A 14991-nucleotide genomic window follows, 5' to 3' on the forward strand; every position below is an offset into this window, starting at 1 on the left:
TGATCCTCAGACACGAGGCTTCTGAGTGGTCTGGGCTCTCCACAGACCCCACATCCTCAATGAAATGCGCAGAAGAAGTCCAAGGTGCGTGGGTGGGTGCTGCTGCGCGCTGACGTGTGCTGCTGTGCACTGGTGTGCGCTGGCGTGACACCGGAGGGGTGTCTTTGTCTGGGATCCTTATGTGACACCTCAGACACTAGACAGTCCCGCCCGGACAGACGCTGGTCCAGGGTCACTGCAGGGCCCCGGCCGGGAGTATTTCCGTCTGGTCAGGTGACATTCGCATCATATGGGCGTTGCTCACAGAGGGGCCTCTGGAGGAAGGAGAGTGGCGGTCAGCACTCAGCCTTTGGCCTCGCTTCACTGTGGGTGAGGAGCTGCCCACCAAGGACGCTCAGGCCAGGTGTCAGGATACACTCCTGCCTTGGTGTCTCCATGAGGGCCGGGCATTAGGGGCCACACAGGCCGCAGCTTCAGTCCTTCTGACCCTCTGGGTTAGTCCTGGGTCCCCCCAACCCTCTGGGTCAGTCCTGGGTCCTCCCTGCTCTTCTGGGTCAGCCCTTCGTCCCCTCCCTGCCTTCTGGTCAGCCCTGGGTCTCCCCACTCTGCCCTCCTTTCTTAGGTGAAGGCTCTGCTCCCTTAGACTTGAGGGGACACGGGAAGGTCTGGCTGGAACAGAGGATTTTCTCTAAACCCTGAATCCAGAGTAGCGTGGATGCCTGTGGGCACTGGCAGCTGACAGCTTGCATGAGCCCAGCCTCCGCAGGGTCTCCCGATGGCCCAAACCCTGCTTATGAGACAGGGACTTGCACATTCCTCCCTGAGCCTCAGGTTGACAAAGAACTGAGGCCTCTTCCTGACCCCACCTCTCTTTCCTCACCCCCAGCCCCCCCACACACACCTGCTCTCACACCCGGGGGATAGGGAGCCCACACCTGCTGTCACACCTGGGGGGAGGGCAGGGAGCCCACACCTGCTGTCACACCCAGGGGAACAGGGAGCCCACACCTCTGCTCTCACACCTGGGGGACAGGGAGCCCACACCTGCTGTCACACCCGGGGGGAGGGCGGGGAGCCCACACCTGCTGTCACACCCAGGGGAACAGGGACCCCACGCCTCTGCTCTCACACCCAGGGGACAGGGAGCCCACACACCTGCTCTCACACCTGGGGGGTACAGGGAGCCCACACACCTGCTGTCACACCCGAGGTACAGGGAGCCCACACCTGCTCTCACACCCAGGGGACAGGGAACCCACACTGGCTCTCACACCCAGGGGACAGGGAGCCCACACCGGCTCTCACACCCAGGGGACAGGGAGCTTACGCCTCTTCCTGACCCCACCTCTCTTTCCTCACCCCCTGGCACTCCCCTCCCCCACAATTTAGCAGGGACCCAGGAGCCACCAAGGCCACTTCCCGTCACATGTCCCTGGTGTGAGGCCGTGGCTGGGGAGGCTCATTCCCAGGCTGGAGAGACTGGGCAGGGGTCACTGTCCGTTCGGGCTGTTCTCAGAGCCCACAGCAATCCTGTCAGGCCCTGCCCAGTAACGCGGCCCCCACACAGGACCTGCTGGACCAAGGCTGCCTGCTCCTCCCAGCCCCGGAGTTCTCACCGCACAGCCTACACCCCTGTGCTCAGTGCGCTGAGTCAGCACATCCCTGCAGGGCAGGGAGGACCCGCAGGGAAGAAGGAGCTGTAGACGGAATCGGTGCCGGGATCTGAGATCCGGGCTCAGGCCGGGACAAGGTGAGACCAACCCAAACGTTGCCATGGCCGGCGGCCGACATACCCTTCTCGGGGCTCATTTCTGTGTATGTGATGTTCACGGTCGTCACTTAGGAAAATTCAGAACCTTGGAGATTGGTGTCCAGTGCAGGAACCTGGTGCCAGAGTTGTGCCAGGCCGGCTTTATGGAGCGCCGCGTGTTTCTCCCGTGTTTCCTGTTGGCTTAAACTCAGAAACCTGGAAAATGATGATGGTTTTATTTTTGCCGGTTCTTTTGGTTGGGATGCGACTAGCACGTGTTACCCGCCTCGGACATCTGCAGAAAGAGCCAGTGCATTGTGGCATCTCACGCTGGGAGCACGGCTCACGACGGGCCTGTGTCACACAGATGGACAGGCGAGGTGGGCGGAAGGGAGCCTTTGGGGCTCTGCTGCCTCAGTCAAGTCTACAGGAACCTTTTCAAATCAAATGATTGTCATTCTTCTATGTGTCTCTTGCCAGGAGTTATAGGCGTAAAGGAAAAACAGTTTTCATGCGGTTGTATTGTCTCAAACAGTGTCAGCTTCTCTGTAAGAATCTCAGGGCTCTCTCCTCTGGAAGCTGCCGTGGCCACTGATCCACTTTGCTCCTCCCAGCCTGTAGAGTTTGGCTCTGGTTTGTTTTCAGTGTGTTTGCTGAGTACAGGGAACATTTTCATTGCCTGATGGTAAGGATTTCGTGTTTAACTGCGCGTGTGCCGCGTTGCTTGAGGTAGTCTGTGAAAGTGTTCACGTTGTAAAATACAGTGTAGGCGCAGTGACAGGCCGTGTCACCATCCCAGTCCTAGGGTTGCAGTTTATCTGTGTGGGTGCATGTCCTGTGTGAAGCTTTTCATGCACATTGAATTGTTCTATGCGTTTTCTTTTATTTTTATTTTTTATTTTTTTTTTGAGACGGAGTCTCGCTCTGTCGCCCGGGCTGGAGTGCAGTGGCCGGATCTCAGCTCACTGCAAGCTCCGCCTCCCGGGTTTACGCCATTCTCCTACCTCAGCCTCCCGAGTAGCTGGGACTACAGGCGCCCGCCACCTCGCCCGGCTAGTTTTTTGTATTTTTTAGTAGAGACGGGGTTTCACCGTATTAGCCAGGATGGTCTCGATCTCCTGACCTCGTGATCCGCCCGTCTCGGTGCTGGGATTACAGTCTTGAGCCACCGCGCCCGGCCTCTATGCGTTTTCAAATGTAATCCTGAAGACATCTAACCGCAGGGAAGAGAATGTGTGGCTGGAATTTTTATTTTTCTATAGTTCATTTGAGTGTCTGTATGTCGTCAAGTCTGAAATGCTGGAGACTGTCCTAGCATTGAGATAGGGTGACTGTACTTTTATACGGTTTTCTGCTTGCACTGGGATGGTCCAGAGATGCCGGCTTTAGACATTACACATCTGTGACAGGCCAGTGCTTCCTTCCACAGGGCCCATCCCATCTGTGTCCGAAAGCCGTCATGTTAGGAGAGAGACTCTTGTCCTGACAGCGTTGGCTCAAAGCCTCCCAGCACACCTCTTCCTGGAGAGTGGCCCAGCCTGCAGGGTCTGTGGGGTGGACCCTGGGCCTAGAGGGGCTCCAGCGGGCCCAAAGTCTGCCCCTTCCCAGAATCCTGGAGCCGGCAGGAGCCTGGAGTGAGCCCTGGCCACTGCGCCAGGCTTTGCGTCCTAGGCCTGAAACTCAAGTCCGTAGAAGTGACCCTCACAGGCTTTTTGAGACTTGGATTTTTTTTTGTTTGTTTGTTTGTTTGTTTTTTTTTTGAGACGGAGGCTCGCTCTGTTGTCCAGGCTGGAGTGCAGTGGCGTGATATTGGCTCACTGCAAGCTCCGCCTCCCGGGTTCACGCCATTCTCCTGCCTCAGCCTCCCAAGTAGCTGGGACTACAGGCGCTGCCACCACGCCCGGCTAATTTTTTTTTTTTGTATTTTTGAGTAGAGACGGGGTTTCACCGTGTTAGCCAGGATGGTCTCCATCTCCTGACCTCGTGATCTGCCTGCCTCGGCCTCCCAAAGTGCTGGGATTACAGGCATGAGCCACCACGCCTGGCCGACACTTGGGTTGTTTTAAAAAGTTTTTGGTGTGTACTTAGGTAATTTACAAGCCCTTGGGGCAACTTTGGGAGCTCTATGTGATGATAGTGGCAAGTTTGCTAAAAGTGTTTGCCAATGAAACCCCACGTTCTTTGGAGGGGCGGCACGTGGGTGGCAGTTGGAGAAAGTTGTCCGCTGCTCATCCGTGGGTGACAGCCATCCTGCCTTGCTTACCTGTGCTCTCCGGGCCAGAGACTGTGCAGGCCAAGCAGAGGCAGCGCAGGTCCTGGCGGCCCCACCACCCTCCCGCACTGCCCGCACGCCCCCTGGCCCTGCTGCGGACTGTGCCCTCCAGCCTGCCCGAACCTGCTGCCCCCCATCCCCCTCCAGCTTGCACCCTCCCGGGGCCCGCCTGTGTCATCCCAAGATAGCTGGGGCCACTCACGTCATGGTCACAGCCTTGGGGAATCGCCTGGTCCAGGACAGCGAGCGTGAGCACAGGGCAGCCGACGGCATGGAGTGGAGCCGGGCACCCCAAGGCAGCGAGCGTGAGCACAGGGTGGCCGACGGCACAGAGTGGAGCCAGGCACCGCCGAGGCCCCGTGGCTGTCTGGGCGTGGCTCCCTCACTCCACCTGCCTCTGCGTCTTCTGTTGAGGCCCAGCACAGAAATGGGAGTTTGGGGTTTTTCAGCTGAAATCATTTCCGGGGTTCATCGGTGACTTAGGAGAAGTTAAAGGTGCACTGGCCAGTGTCAGGTACAGCCCAGGGCAGTTGGTGGCGCTCCTGAGCTTCCTGCCTCGTGGCCACAGTGGCTGCCTCGGGAGCACGGGACTTGGGCTGTGACTCCTGTCAGCTCGGGAGTGCCGGTGGCCAGAAGCAAGGGTGGGTGTGAAGGAAGCTCCTTCCACAGTGTCCAGGCTGGTGCCTGACACAAGAAACATCCCCGCGCAGGGCACTCAGGAAGCCTTCGAGAAACAGCGGGGCCTGCAGGTCCCCCGCTTGGCCCCTGTATGGGACGTCCTGGGTCCCCCTCGCCATCCATCCCAGGCCAGCGCCTGCGTTGCTGTTGCCCACAGCCTTGGCCCTGTTCTCACCGCTCTGGCCAGCAACCTGGGACCCTGCTACAGGGCCTGCCCACCTGCTCAGGGCCTCTCCAGGTGCCCCACACATGTGGGCTGACAGGCCCTTGGCCACTGCAGCGGCCCCTCTGCAGCCCTAACAGTGTTATGGACTTTGGCCTGCGTCATCAGCAGCGGCCTGCGTGGCCCACAGGGTGGGGGCAGAGGCTGGGCCTGTGCCAGGAGGGGTTTTGTGTTTCAGGGCCAGGTGTTCTGCTGTGCCTGCCCCGTTGGCAGCTGTGGGCCTAGGAGGCAGACGTGGAGCTGGTTGGAGCCGGTCAGTCACCAGGCTCCCCTGGGGGTGTCCACATCCCTACCATGAAAATACTCGCTTCTCAGAGCCCTGCAGGCCTGGCCTGGTGGGTCTCAGAGCCTCCCACCTGTGTGTATGGGCGGCCCAGGCCTTGCCACCAGGACTGTTCAGCCTCTCTGTGCCGGGCACCTGCCCGAGTGGGTGCCCCTCGCCCAGGCCTTGCCTCTTGCTATGGACCCCCTGCAGGCTCTAGGGGTATGGCTGTGGGTGTGTCGGCGTGGGAGTGTGTGGGTAGGTGGGTGTGGGGGTGTAGGTATTGTAAGTGGGTGTGGGTGTGTTGGGTGGGTGTGTGGGTGTGTTTGGGTATCTGGGTGTTTGTGGGTATCTGTGGGTGTTTGTGGGTGTCGGTGTGTGTCTGGGTATGGGTGTCTGTGGGTGGGTGTGTGGGTATCGGTGTGGGTGTTTATGGGTGTCTGGGTGTGGTGTCTGGGTGTGTGGGTGGGTGTGTAGGTGTCTGGGTGTGTGGGTATCAGTGAGTGTGTTGGGTGTGTGGGTGTCTGGGTGAGTGGGTGTGGGTGTGGGTGGGTGTGGAGTCTGGGTGTGGGTGGGTGTGTAGGTGTGGGTGTGTGTGGGGTGTCTGGGTGTGCGTGTTTGTGGGTATCTGGTGTGTGGGTGTCTGTGGGTGTGTTGGGTGTGTGTGGATGTGTTTGGGTATCTGAGTGTGGGTGTCTGCGGGTGTTTGGGTGTCTGTGGGTGTCTGGTCGTGTGTGGATTTGTTGGGTATATGTGGGTGGGTCTGTGCGTGGGTGTGTGGGTGTCGGTGTGTGGGTGTTTGGGTGTGGATTTGTTGGGTGTGTGGGTGTCTGCATAGGTGTCTGAGTGTTGTGTGTGGGCATATGTGGGTGTGTAGGTGTGAGTGGGTGTGGTGGGGGTGTGGATGAGTGTGGTGTCTAGATATTGTGGGTGTCAGTGTCCACAATTGTGTTGGTTGTGGGTGGGTGTGGGTATGTCTAGGTGAGTGTTTGGGTATATGTGGGTGTGAGTGGGTGTGTGGTGTGTGCGTGGGTGTCTGGGTGTGGGTGTATGTGAGTGGGTGTCTGTGGGTGTGTTGGGTGTGTTGGGTGTGGGTCGGTTTGGGTGTGTGGGTATCTAGGTGTGTGTGGGTGTATCTGGGTATATGTAAGTGTGGGTGTGTGCATGGGTGGGTGTGTGGGTGTGGGTGTATGTGAGTGGGTGTCTGGGTGTCTGTGGGTGTGTTGAGTGTGGGTCGGTTTGGGTGTGTATCTAGGTGTGTGTGGGTGTATCTGGGTGTATGTAAGTGTGGGTGTGTGCGTGGGTGGGTGTGTGGGTGTATGTGGGTGTGTGGGTGTGGTATGTGGGTGGGTGGGTGTAGTGTGGGTGGGTGTATGTCGGTGTGGGTGTGTTTGTGGATGTGTGTGAGTCGGTGTGGGAACATGGGTGAGGGATGGGGGCTGTGTTTGGCTGTCAGGGGTGAGTCTGTGAATGTGTGTCTGTGTTGGGGGGTGGGTTGCATATATAACTGTTGGTGGGGGCCTTGCCTCACTATACTTTGCTCTCCCTGGGGTGGGATGCACAGGTGTGGGCTGTACGTGCCCAGCCTCCTTCACCAAAACCCTGGCTGCATTGGTAGGTGCCTGGTTCTGATTCCCACGCCCCAAACCATTGCCCTGGGCTCCTGGCCTTGCCCAGAGTCTACACTGATGTTCTGACTTTTTCCAGGAAAGATGAAGCGTGTGGACAGTGGCTGGGGTCACCTCGTGGTCACCCTGTGGCCCAGCTGCCCCGGCTCTGGCGCTTTGCGCCATCCACTTCTTTTGTTAATTAGGGGAAGGTGGGCAAGACGGAGGGCCTGTGCTTTCCTGGCAAGATGTGGCTGGAGACACATTGTCACAGCGGGCCCTCTCCCTCCCTCTGGGGTCCTGGTCGCCCTCCCTGTCCCCAGCCTGCAGCCCAGGCGGAGCCAGGTGGCCAGTGACCTGCCCGAAAGCAGCAGGCCCCAAGCACCGACCTCGGGATTTGGGTCATGTCCCGGGCCAGCGCCTGGCTTGTGTGATAACAGGCACAGGCAGGCCTTCACCCCTCCCTGCGGACCGGCCCAGATCTTCCCACGCCCTGCGGGGTGGGGCAGGGCCTCACAGAGCCTCTAGAGGCAAGAGTCTGTGGGAGGTGGATGGGGGTGGGGAAGGGGCCTCTGGGCCGTTAGCCCTGGCACCGGGCGCCTGCCCGCGGGACTGGCCATCCTCACGTGACCTGGCTGTCTCTTTGTTGTAGCACAGGCTCAACAGGATGGTGTCGACCAGGGCCGGGCCCGGTGCTTGGGGACAGAGCCTTTGGCCACTACCAAGGCGAGGGTGGGCTCGAGAAGCCCCAGGCAGCGCACCTGTCTCTGGCTACCCTCCATTTCCAAAGCCTAATGTGTTCCTTGATTTTCAGGGAGGAGCTGTGCTCAGGCCTGTGCCGGACGCAGAGCTGGAGCTGTCCCCAGAAGAGCAGAGGGTCCTGGAAAGGAAGCTGAAAAAGGAACAGAGAAAAGAGGAGAGGCAGCGTCTGCGGGAGGCAGGCCTTGCAGCCCATCACCCGCCGGCCAGGCGCTCGGGAGCTGAGCTGGCCCTGGACTACCTCTGCGCGTAAGCGGCCCTGCCCCACGTAGTTTTGTCCCAGGCATGTGTCTCCACCCTTGCCCGAGGGGGTCGCAGCCTTCACCCGCACACACTGTGTGGAAGGTTCTAGAGTAGTGGGGCATTAGCATTCATGCCAGACCTGTGCTGCCGCCACTGACTTTTCTGTCTGAATGGCTCAGAGCCTTCAGGAACTTTCAGGGGCGGCAGCAGAGCTGCCACCTGTGCAGGGGTTGCCCGAAACTGTGCTCTTAGAAATGGGTCCGATGGTGAACCTCGTCCCAGCCATGCTCACCTCTGGAAGAATCCAAGCCTGGGTGCTCCTTGGATGCGGGGGTGAGGAGGAGGGAACTTGAAGTGGCCTTCAGCCCTCACTCACAGTGACAGGAGGTGCCATTGCCTCCCGAGAGCGGGGAGACGGGGATCGTGAGGTGCCAGGCTCAGGACGCCATCTCCCTGGCTGCCTGCGACGTTGCTGGGTGGATGATGCAGGATTGCAGGGGTCAGAGGCTTTGGCGTGGGCTCCACAGCCTTGCGGGCCGTGGCCACCTCCCCGGTGCTCACCAGCACAGGCTGCTGCCCGTTTCTGTCCGCTCCGTCGGTCTCCCTGAGTGCTGACTGCGCCTAGGGTAAGGAATGTCACAGCATCTGTGTGGCTGGCTTTCTCAGAGACAAGAACTGGGTCCGGTCCCTGTGATGGGGTCACCCTGAGGGGCAGGGGGTCCTATGGGGGGTGCTGGCTCTGCCCAGGAGGACAGACTCCAGCCGCACCTCTGTGGGAGCCCCTCAGAGAGACGACGCCCGGTGCGGCTGTGCAGCTGGCAGAATGAACAGCGGGGCTTGCATGGATGTGCACACTGCATGCACACATGTGTGTTGTGTATACTGCGTGTGTGCACTTGTGTGTGCATGTGTATACGTGTGTTGTATATACGTGTATGTGCACATGTGTATATGTGTGCGCATGTATACATATTGTGAATACGTGTGTGCATGTGTACGTGTGTGCATGTGTGTTGTGTATACGTGTGTGCGTGTGTACACATGTGTATATGTATGCAGGCGTGTGCATGTATGTGTTGTGTATATGTACGTGTGTTGTGTATACGTGTGTGCACATGTGCTTACGTGTGTTGTGTATGTGTGTGCATGCGCTTATACGTGTGTTGTGCATACGTGTGCGAGCGTGTGTATACGTGTGTGCATGTATATACGTGTTATGTATACGTGTGTGCATATGTATGTGTGTGCATGTGTGTATATGCGTGTGCACGCATGTGTATACGTGTGTTGTATAACCATGTGTGCATGTGTGTTTATATGTGTGTGTGTGTGGACGTGTGTGTTGTGTGTGCATCCCCAGGACGGCCTTCCACCTGCAGGAGAGGGGCTCTTGGCCACCCTGCACCAGGCTCAGCGCTGGGCTCAGGAAATGGGGAAGGGGGGTGAGCCTCCTGCTTCTCAGAGCTTAGGCTGCCTTGGAGGGTTGCAGAAGGAGCTCAGCCATAGCGTTGGGTGAATCCGGCTGGAACCAGTTGAGTCATCATGGGTCTCTGCACCAGTCAGTTCTCTGGAGCCTTAGCTTCCCCCTCCCTGGGGAACGTGGGGCTGAGGCCAGGTGCCTAGGGCTACCCCAAGAGCTCTTTCCTGCTCCGAGAATGTGCGTGGCCCAGGGGACAGTGCTGGCTGTGGTGTGAGGCCGCTGCCTCCTGTACCCACTCCTGCTTCTCGGCAGGCAGGGCCACAGGCCACCTCAGGGTCAGTCGCTGTAGACAGAGGGGGCTTTGGAGGCCGTTGGTACAGCGCCTTGAGCCCAGGTGTGGGTGGGGTGTGGGCTGGACAGAGGAGTGGCTGGACACAGGCCTGGAAGGCGCCAGCCACAGGAATGGACCGTGGGCTCCCTGTGGGAGGCAGAGGGCGACTGGGGCCTGCGGCTGTGCCACCTGCGCCCTTCCTGTTTCCACCAGCAGGTGACTCTGTTCTGGACCTGCCCTGACGCCTGGGGCGAGCGGGGAGCAGAGGTGGGCGGGGTTTGTCCTCCTTCCTCCCCGCGTCTGCCGGGGTCTGCCGGGGCCTTCGGCTGCTCTCAGTGTGGGCTCTGTTAGCACGAGGGGGACGTTGGGGACGTGGGCAGGAGGGGGGACCAGCCGCTCCACAGCATGGTTGCCACTCCCTGGTCTTCACCCTGGGGGTGCCCTGGCTCCCCTTCCGTGATCGCACACCCTCCGAGCTCCCCACAGGAACGTCCTGGGTGCCTGGGAGCCCGCCCTGCTCCCATCCTCAGCCTCACCCTCCTCTCACCCTCTGGGACCTTCCCGTGGCCCCCTCGTGCTACTCGCAACCCTGAAGCAGCAAGTCTTGTGCGGAGGCACTGTGTCCTGGATGTGGGAGGAGGGGGGACCCTTACTCCCGAGAAACAAAGCAGCCCCTTCCCGGGCGCGCCACACACCAGGGGGCCAGCCACAGACACAGGCACCCAGGCAGGAGCTTGTCCTCTTTCCTGGGGGTCTCCAAGGGCGCCCGCAAGCCCAGCCGCATCTGCTGCCAGATCAGAGCCCACGTGGATGTGTGGGGCCCACGGTATCCCTGGCAACTCAGGGTTTTCCAAAGAGAGGAAGCCAAGGGATTCCCACAAGGGAATGCCCTTAGCCTGGGGGCTGCTGGGGACCATCGGCCACACCACGGCTGGCCCACCACAGAGCCCCCAGCACAGGGGCAGAGGTGAAAGTAGATGCCCCTGAGTTGTCCTCCTCCTGCAGAGGCCCTGGGCTGGCACTCAGGAAGGACGTGCTGGCCGCCGTGGCCCATGGCCATCTTATGGGCTTTCCACGAGGGGTTCCTCCTGGAAGCAAAGCCATCTGCGGCCGGGTGGGCTCTGTGCGGAGGACACCCCGAATTGTTCTGGTGAGCTCTCGTGGTGGAGAGTTTCCTCTCATCTCTCTGGGGGTGCCCCACCCATTCCAGGATGCCTTGGGGGTCTCCCCTCCAGATCCCCCGAAGGCTCTGTCCCCCCAGACACGTGGACCCAGCACCCGTGGGGTCTTCATGTCCCATCCCTAGAACCGAGGTCGCAGGCTGGGCAGCGTCTGCACACAGTGACCTTGGCCTGTGACCGGTGGCTGTTCTTGGCATCTCAAGGGTTCAGTTCCTCTGCAGCCTTCCTGGGGTACTACTGGCTTTGTGTGGAGCTGGGGCTGGTGGGAGCTGCGCAGCAGGGCTAGGGTGGGGGATTGTGGCCGTTGTGTGCTATTTCCCTGGGCTGTGACTGTCCCCTCATTTCCCCAGCAGGGGCCCTGGACTTGGTCACCCAGCTCGGAGCCATGTTGCTCTGGCCTTGCATGGTTGGAAGCGGGGGAGTGCTGGGGTCAGTCCCTCTGCTTTCCGTGGGCCTCTGGGCTGCGGGGTCCACTGTGGTAGTTACATGGCTGTCAGCAGGAAGCCTGCTCCTTCTTAAAGAGAAAGAAGAGTTTATATGCTTAACACGGAAAGTTGAAGGTTTACTTTCCATATGGCTGAAAGAAGAAAACCAGCATGCCTCAGGGCCTCAGCCACGACTCCACGACTGCTGGGTGTTCACACTGGGGGCGGGTGGCGAGGTGACAACTGCCTCCCAGGTCCCTGCAGGCTTGAGCTCGCTGTTCTCAGGGGCCGACCCCCTGCCTGGGTCTGCTCGAGGCAGGAAGTGGTGCCCCCACAGGAGAGAGAGGAGCTGGGACCCGGGCCGCACGGATCCAGCCGGAACAGGGTCCCCCACTCACCTGCGGAGGGATGAGAGCAAGTCACTCCAGCCGTGGGGCAGCCCAAGCCCACCTTCCTCAGGCCCCCCACGGAGCCCAGCACAGCATGGCATTTTAGCCTCCTTGCAGCCTGTGGCCTCTGGGCCTGGAACCCTGGAATGAAAGGCCAGAGTAGAGGCCAAACGATCCCATCAGTGGGGCTTAGGAGATACTTCTTGGGGTCCTTTCCTACCCAGGCCCACTGCCCTGCTGCCGAGGGACAGCCCAGCTCCAGTATCGGAGGAGCAGCCAACCCATGAGACCCGGCCCCTGCCTGTGCCAGCCCCACTCAGGCCTTTGTGGGGTTTGGGTCGTCAACTCGCCCCGGTCGGCAGTTCCTGCTGCCGTTACGAGCACGTGGACGCTGTGGCTGTGGGCCGGCTTCAAATGCTGTCTCAGCAGAGAACCTCTCTGTTTTCTTTTGGAAGGGGGTTCAGCAAGAAGCCCCCGCTTTTTGTGGGGGTTTTTTTGTTTGTTTTGAGATGGAGTCTCGCTCTGTCACCAGGCTGGAGTGCAATGGTGCAATCTCAGCTCACTGCAACCTCCGCCTCCCAGGTTCAAGCGATTCTCCTGCCTCAGCCTCCCGACTAGCTGGGATTACAGGTGTGTGCCACCCACACCTGGCTAATTTTTTGTATTTTTAGTAGAGACAGGGTTTCACCATATTAACCAAGATGGTCTCAGTCTCCTGACATCATGATCCGCCCGCCTCAGCCTCCCAAAGTGCTCAGCTTACAGGCGTGGACCACTGCGCCTGGCTGCCCCCGCTTTTTGTTTTTTAAGAGTGGGCTAACAGGGACTCTGGTTCTCCACCCAGCTGGTGAGTACCACAGGGGAGGAGGCCCTTCTCTTTGGGCTGCTGTAGACAGATGACCCTGCAGTGGCTGTGGCCCCTGCTGTGCTGGGGACAAGGGACTTCTCTCTGGCTGTTCTCTTTCCTTTTCCAAGATGGGGCTTCCTGTCTCCTGCCCCACCTAGGCAGAGAGAAAGAGGATTGTGTCCTGTGAACTGTGCAGCTGCACAGGGACCGGTCCCCAGGGTAAGTGGCAGAGGCGGCCATCACTCAGGAGGCCTCGCCCAGCGTTGTGGGACACTGAGCGACACTGAGCCCCTCTCCTGCCCCTCGCTGTGTCTGTTCCCCCAGTGACGAGGCCAAGAGCGGGACGGCTTATCTTCAGTGACCAGGGAGACGGGCTCCGCTTGAAGCCTGCCTGGGCTGGGTGAGAGAGGCACCCTTGGTTCAGGGCCATGGGCAGCAGTGCTGTGGCCTCGGGCCTCATGGAAGGGCAGTGTGCAGGGCAGCTGTGATTGACTCACCGTGCGTGGGCTCCGGTAACACCCGTGAAGTGGGGTCACTGCTCCAGGTTCCCAAGGAGGAAACAGGCTGGTGGAAGCAGCAGCTCAAGGTGGGGGAGTTAGAAGGTGGCTGAGCTGAGACGCCAACTCCTGCCCTGCAGCGGGGAAGCAGCCCCCAGCAGGCAGACGCCGTGGCCTGGCTGGCCCGGGTGCACCTCACAGGGGCCCATGCTGGCCGGATCGGACATCCGGGGATCAGACCACGTGGGGCTGTCTAAAAGGAAAGGAACTAAAGTTAAACCTCCCTGGAGGCTCTTCTCATCACGCAGGAACCCTGTGTCAGTGCACATGGGGCTGGTGTGTCACCTAGCAGGTACACAGCTGATTCTTCACCCACAGGACTCCATACCTGCAGGATTCCCCACCACAGGACTCCCCTCCCGTAGGACTCCACCCACCCACAGGACTCCTTTCACCCACAGGACGCCCCACCCACAGGACTCCACCCACCCACAGGACTCCCCACCCACAGAACCCCACTCACCCACATGGCAGTGAGGACAGGCGGGCTGGGCAGTGCTCACAACAGGCTCAGGGCCCTCGCCTGTGCTGAGCCTGCAGTCTTCAGACCTCGGCCTGCACATTGATGGAGGCATCTGGGCTTGGCTGCCCTGCCTGACCCTGGAAACACGTGTCTGGGAGGAGGTCTCTGGACTAAACCCTGCCTGGCCCTGCCCTAGCCACAGCGCCGGCTTCGCTCCGTCCGGCAGCTGCCTGATGTCCACAGGCCCCAGTGCAGGAGCAAGGTGGGGGCGGGGCGGTTGTGGCCCCAGGGAGCCGCCCCTCTGGCAGCCGGGAGCTGCTCATCCCCAGGCCCACTGCCCCCTTGTGAGGGCCTGGACTCAGGAGTGTTCCTCACCGTCTTCCCATTTTCATACGGAAAGTACATCGTCAATTAAGTTGCTCCCTTTCCTCCCAGAGAAACTCATTTCATCCTCCCTCCCCTGTAAAATCCGTGTGACCCATGGGGCGGGGGAGCCCATGGGGACTTGGGGGGAGTCGTGAGCCGTGGGGTGGCCACGGTAAGAGTGGCGTCCACGAGCTTCCTGGGCAGGCGGCAGCAGGGCCTAGGGTTGTGGCTCCTCACCTTGGGCAGGGGAGGGGCTCCAAAAACCCCCTTCACCCGGGGCCTTGGTTTTTAGCGCCTGGTGGGGCTCTGTCTCCTGAGATGAGGCGTGCCAGATCTGTCAGGGCAGACAGGCACCCAGGAGTCTTCTGCCCAGCACCCTGAGATGTTTGTCTTCCTTTCCCTAGATGGGCCCAAAAGCACAAGAACTGGAGGTTTCAGAAGACAAGGCAGACGTGGCTCCTGCTCCACATGTATGACAGAGACAAGGTGTGTGCACGGCAGGGCGGGCGCGTCTCCCGGGGGCTGAGGTCTGTGCACACTGGGGCCCTGACAGCGGAAGCCACAGTCTGAAAGGGCCACCCTCAGGGCCCGCTGCAGGGAAGGTCTCCTGGTGCCCTTGTTCTAAGAGAGCTGCGTTGCCTCCTCCAGGAGCCCCATCGCCGGCCTTCAGGACAGAAACCAACACAGGACGACCTTAGGGAGGCCACCTGCCCTTGTGCATGTGTGCCCGTGATGTGTGTCTACACATGAGTGTGTACGTGTGACGTGTCTATACGTGTGTGTGACGTGCGTCTACACATGCGTGTGTACATGTGACGTGAGTCTACACGTGTGTGATGTGTCTGCACATGGATGTGTACGTGTGGCATGAGTCTGCATGTTTGTGGTGTGTGTCTGCACGTGTGTGTATGTGTGACACGTCTGCACGTGCGTGTGGAAGTGTGCACATGCATGTGTACGTGTGACGTGAGTCTGCACGTGTGTAATGTGTCTGCACGTGTGTGTATGTGTGACACATGTCTGCACATGTGTGTGTGCATGTGACGCATGTCTGCACATGCAAGTGTGGGCAGCTGTCCTTTTCAGGGGCAGGATGTGAGATGGGGTTTCACAGAATGAAACGAGACAGAATTCTGAACTAAACCCAGCTGCTGGGAGGTGGGCTGGAGCTGCCCGTGTCCTTTGAGGCTGGCAGAGCCCACGGTTCTGCCTTGCCAG

General features: G+C 59.9%; 1 protein-coding gene across 1 annotated transcript in view; it reads left to right on the forward strand.

Moving 5' to 3' along the window:
• C4H7orf50 (chromosome 4 C7orf50 homolog) overlaps nucleotides 1-14991 on the forward strand; it is a 123767-nt gene that overhangs the window by 106054 nt on the left and 2722 nt on the right. The window contains exons 3-4 of the mRNA XM_009202477.3: nucleotides 7607-7800; nucleotides 14178-14259. Coding sequence (XP_009200741.1) covers nucleotides 7607-7800; nucleotides 14178-14259 — 276 coding nt within the window. The remainder of the gene's footprint in view (nucleotides 1-7606; nucleotides 7801-14177; nucleotides 14260-14991) is intronic.

The sequence above is a fragment of the Papio anubis genome, chromosome 4 (assembly GCF_008728515.1).
Source record: "Papio anubis isolate 15944 chromosome 4, Panubis1.0, whole genome shotgun sequence".
NCBI classification, from domain to species: Eukaryota; Metazoa; Chordata; class Mammalia; order Primates; family Cercopithecidae; genus Papio; species Papio anubis.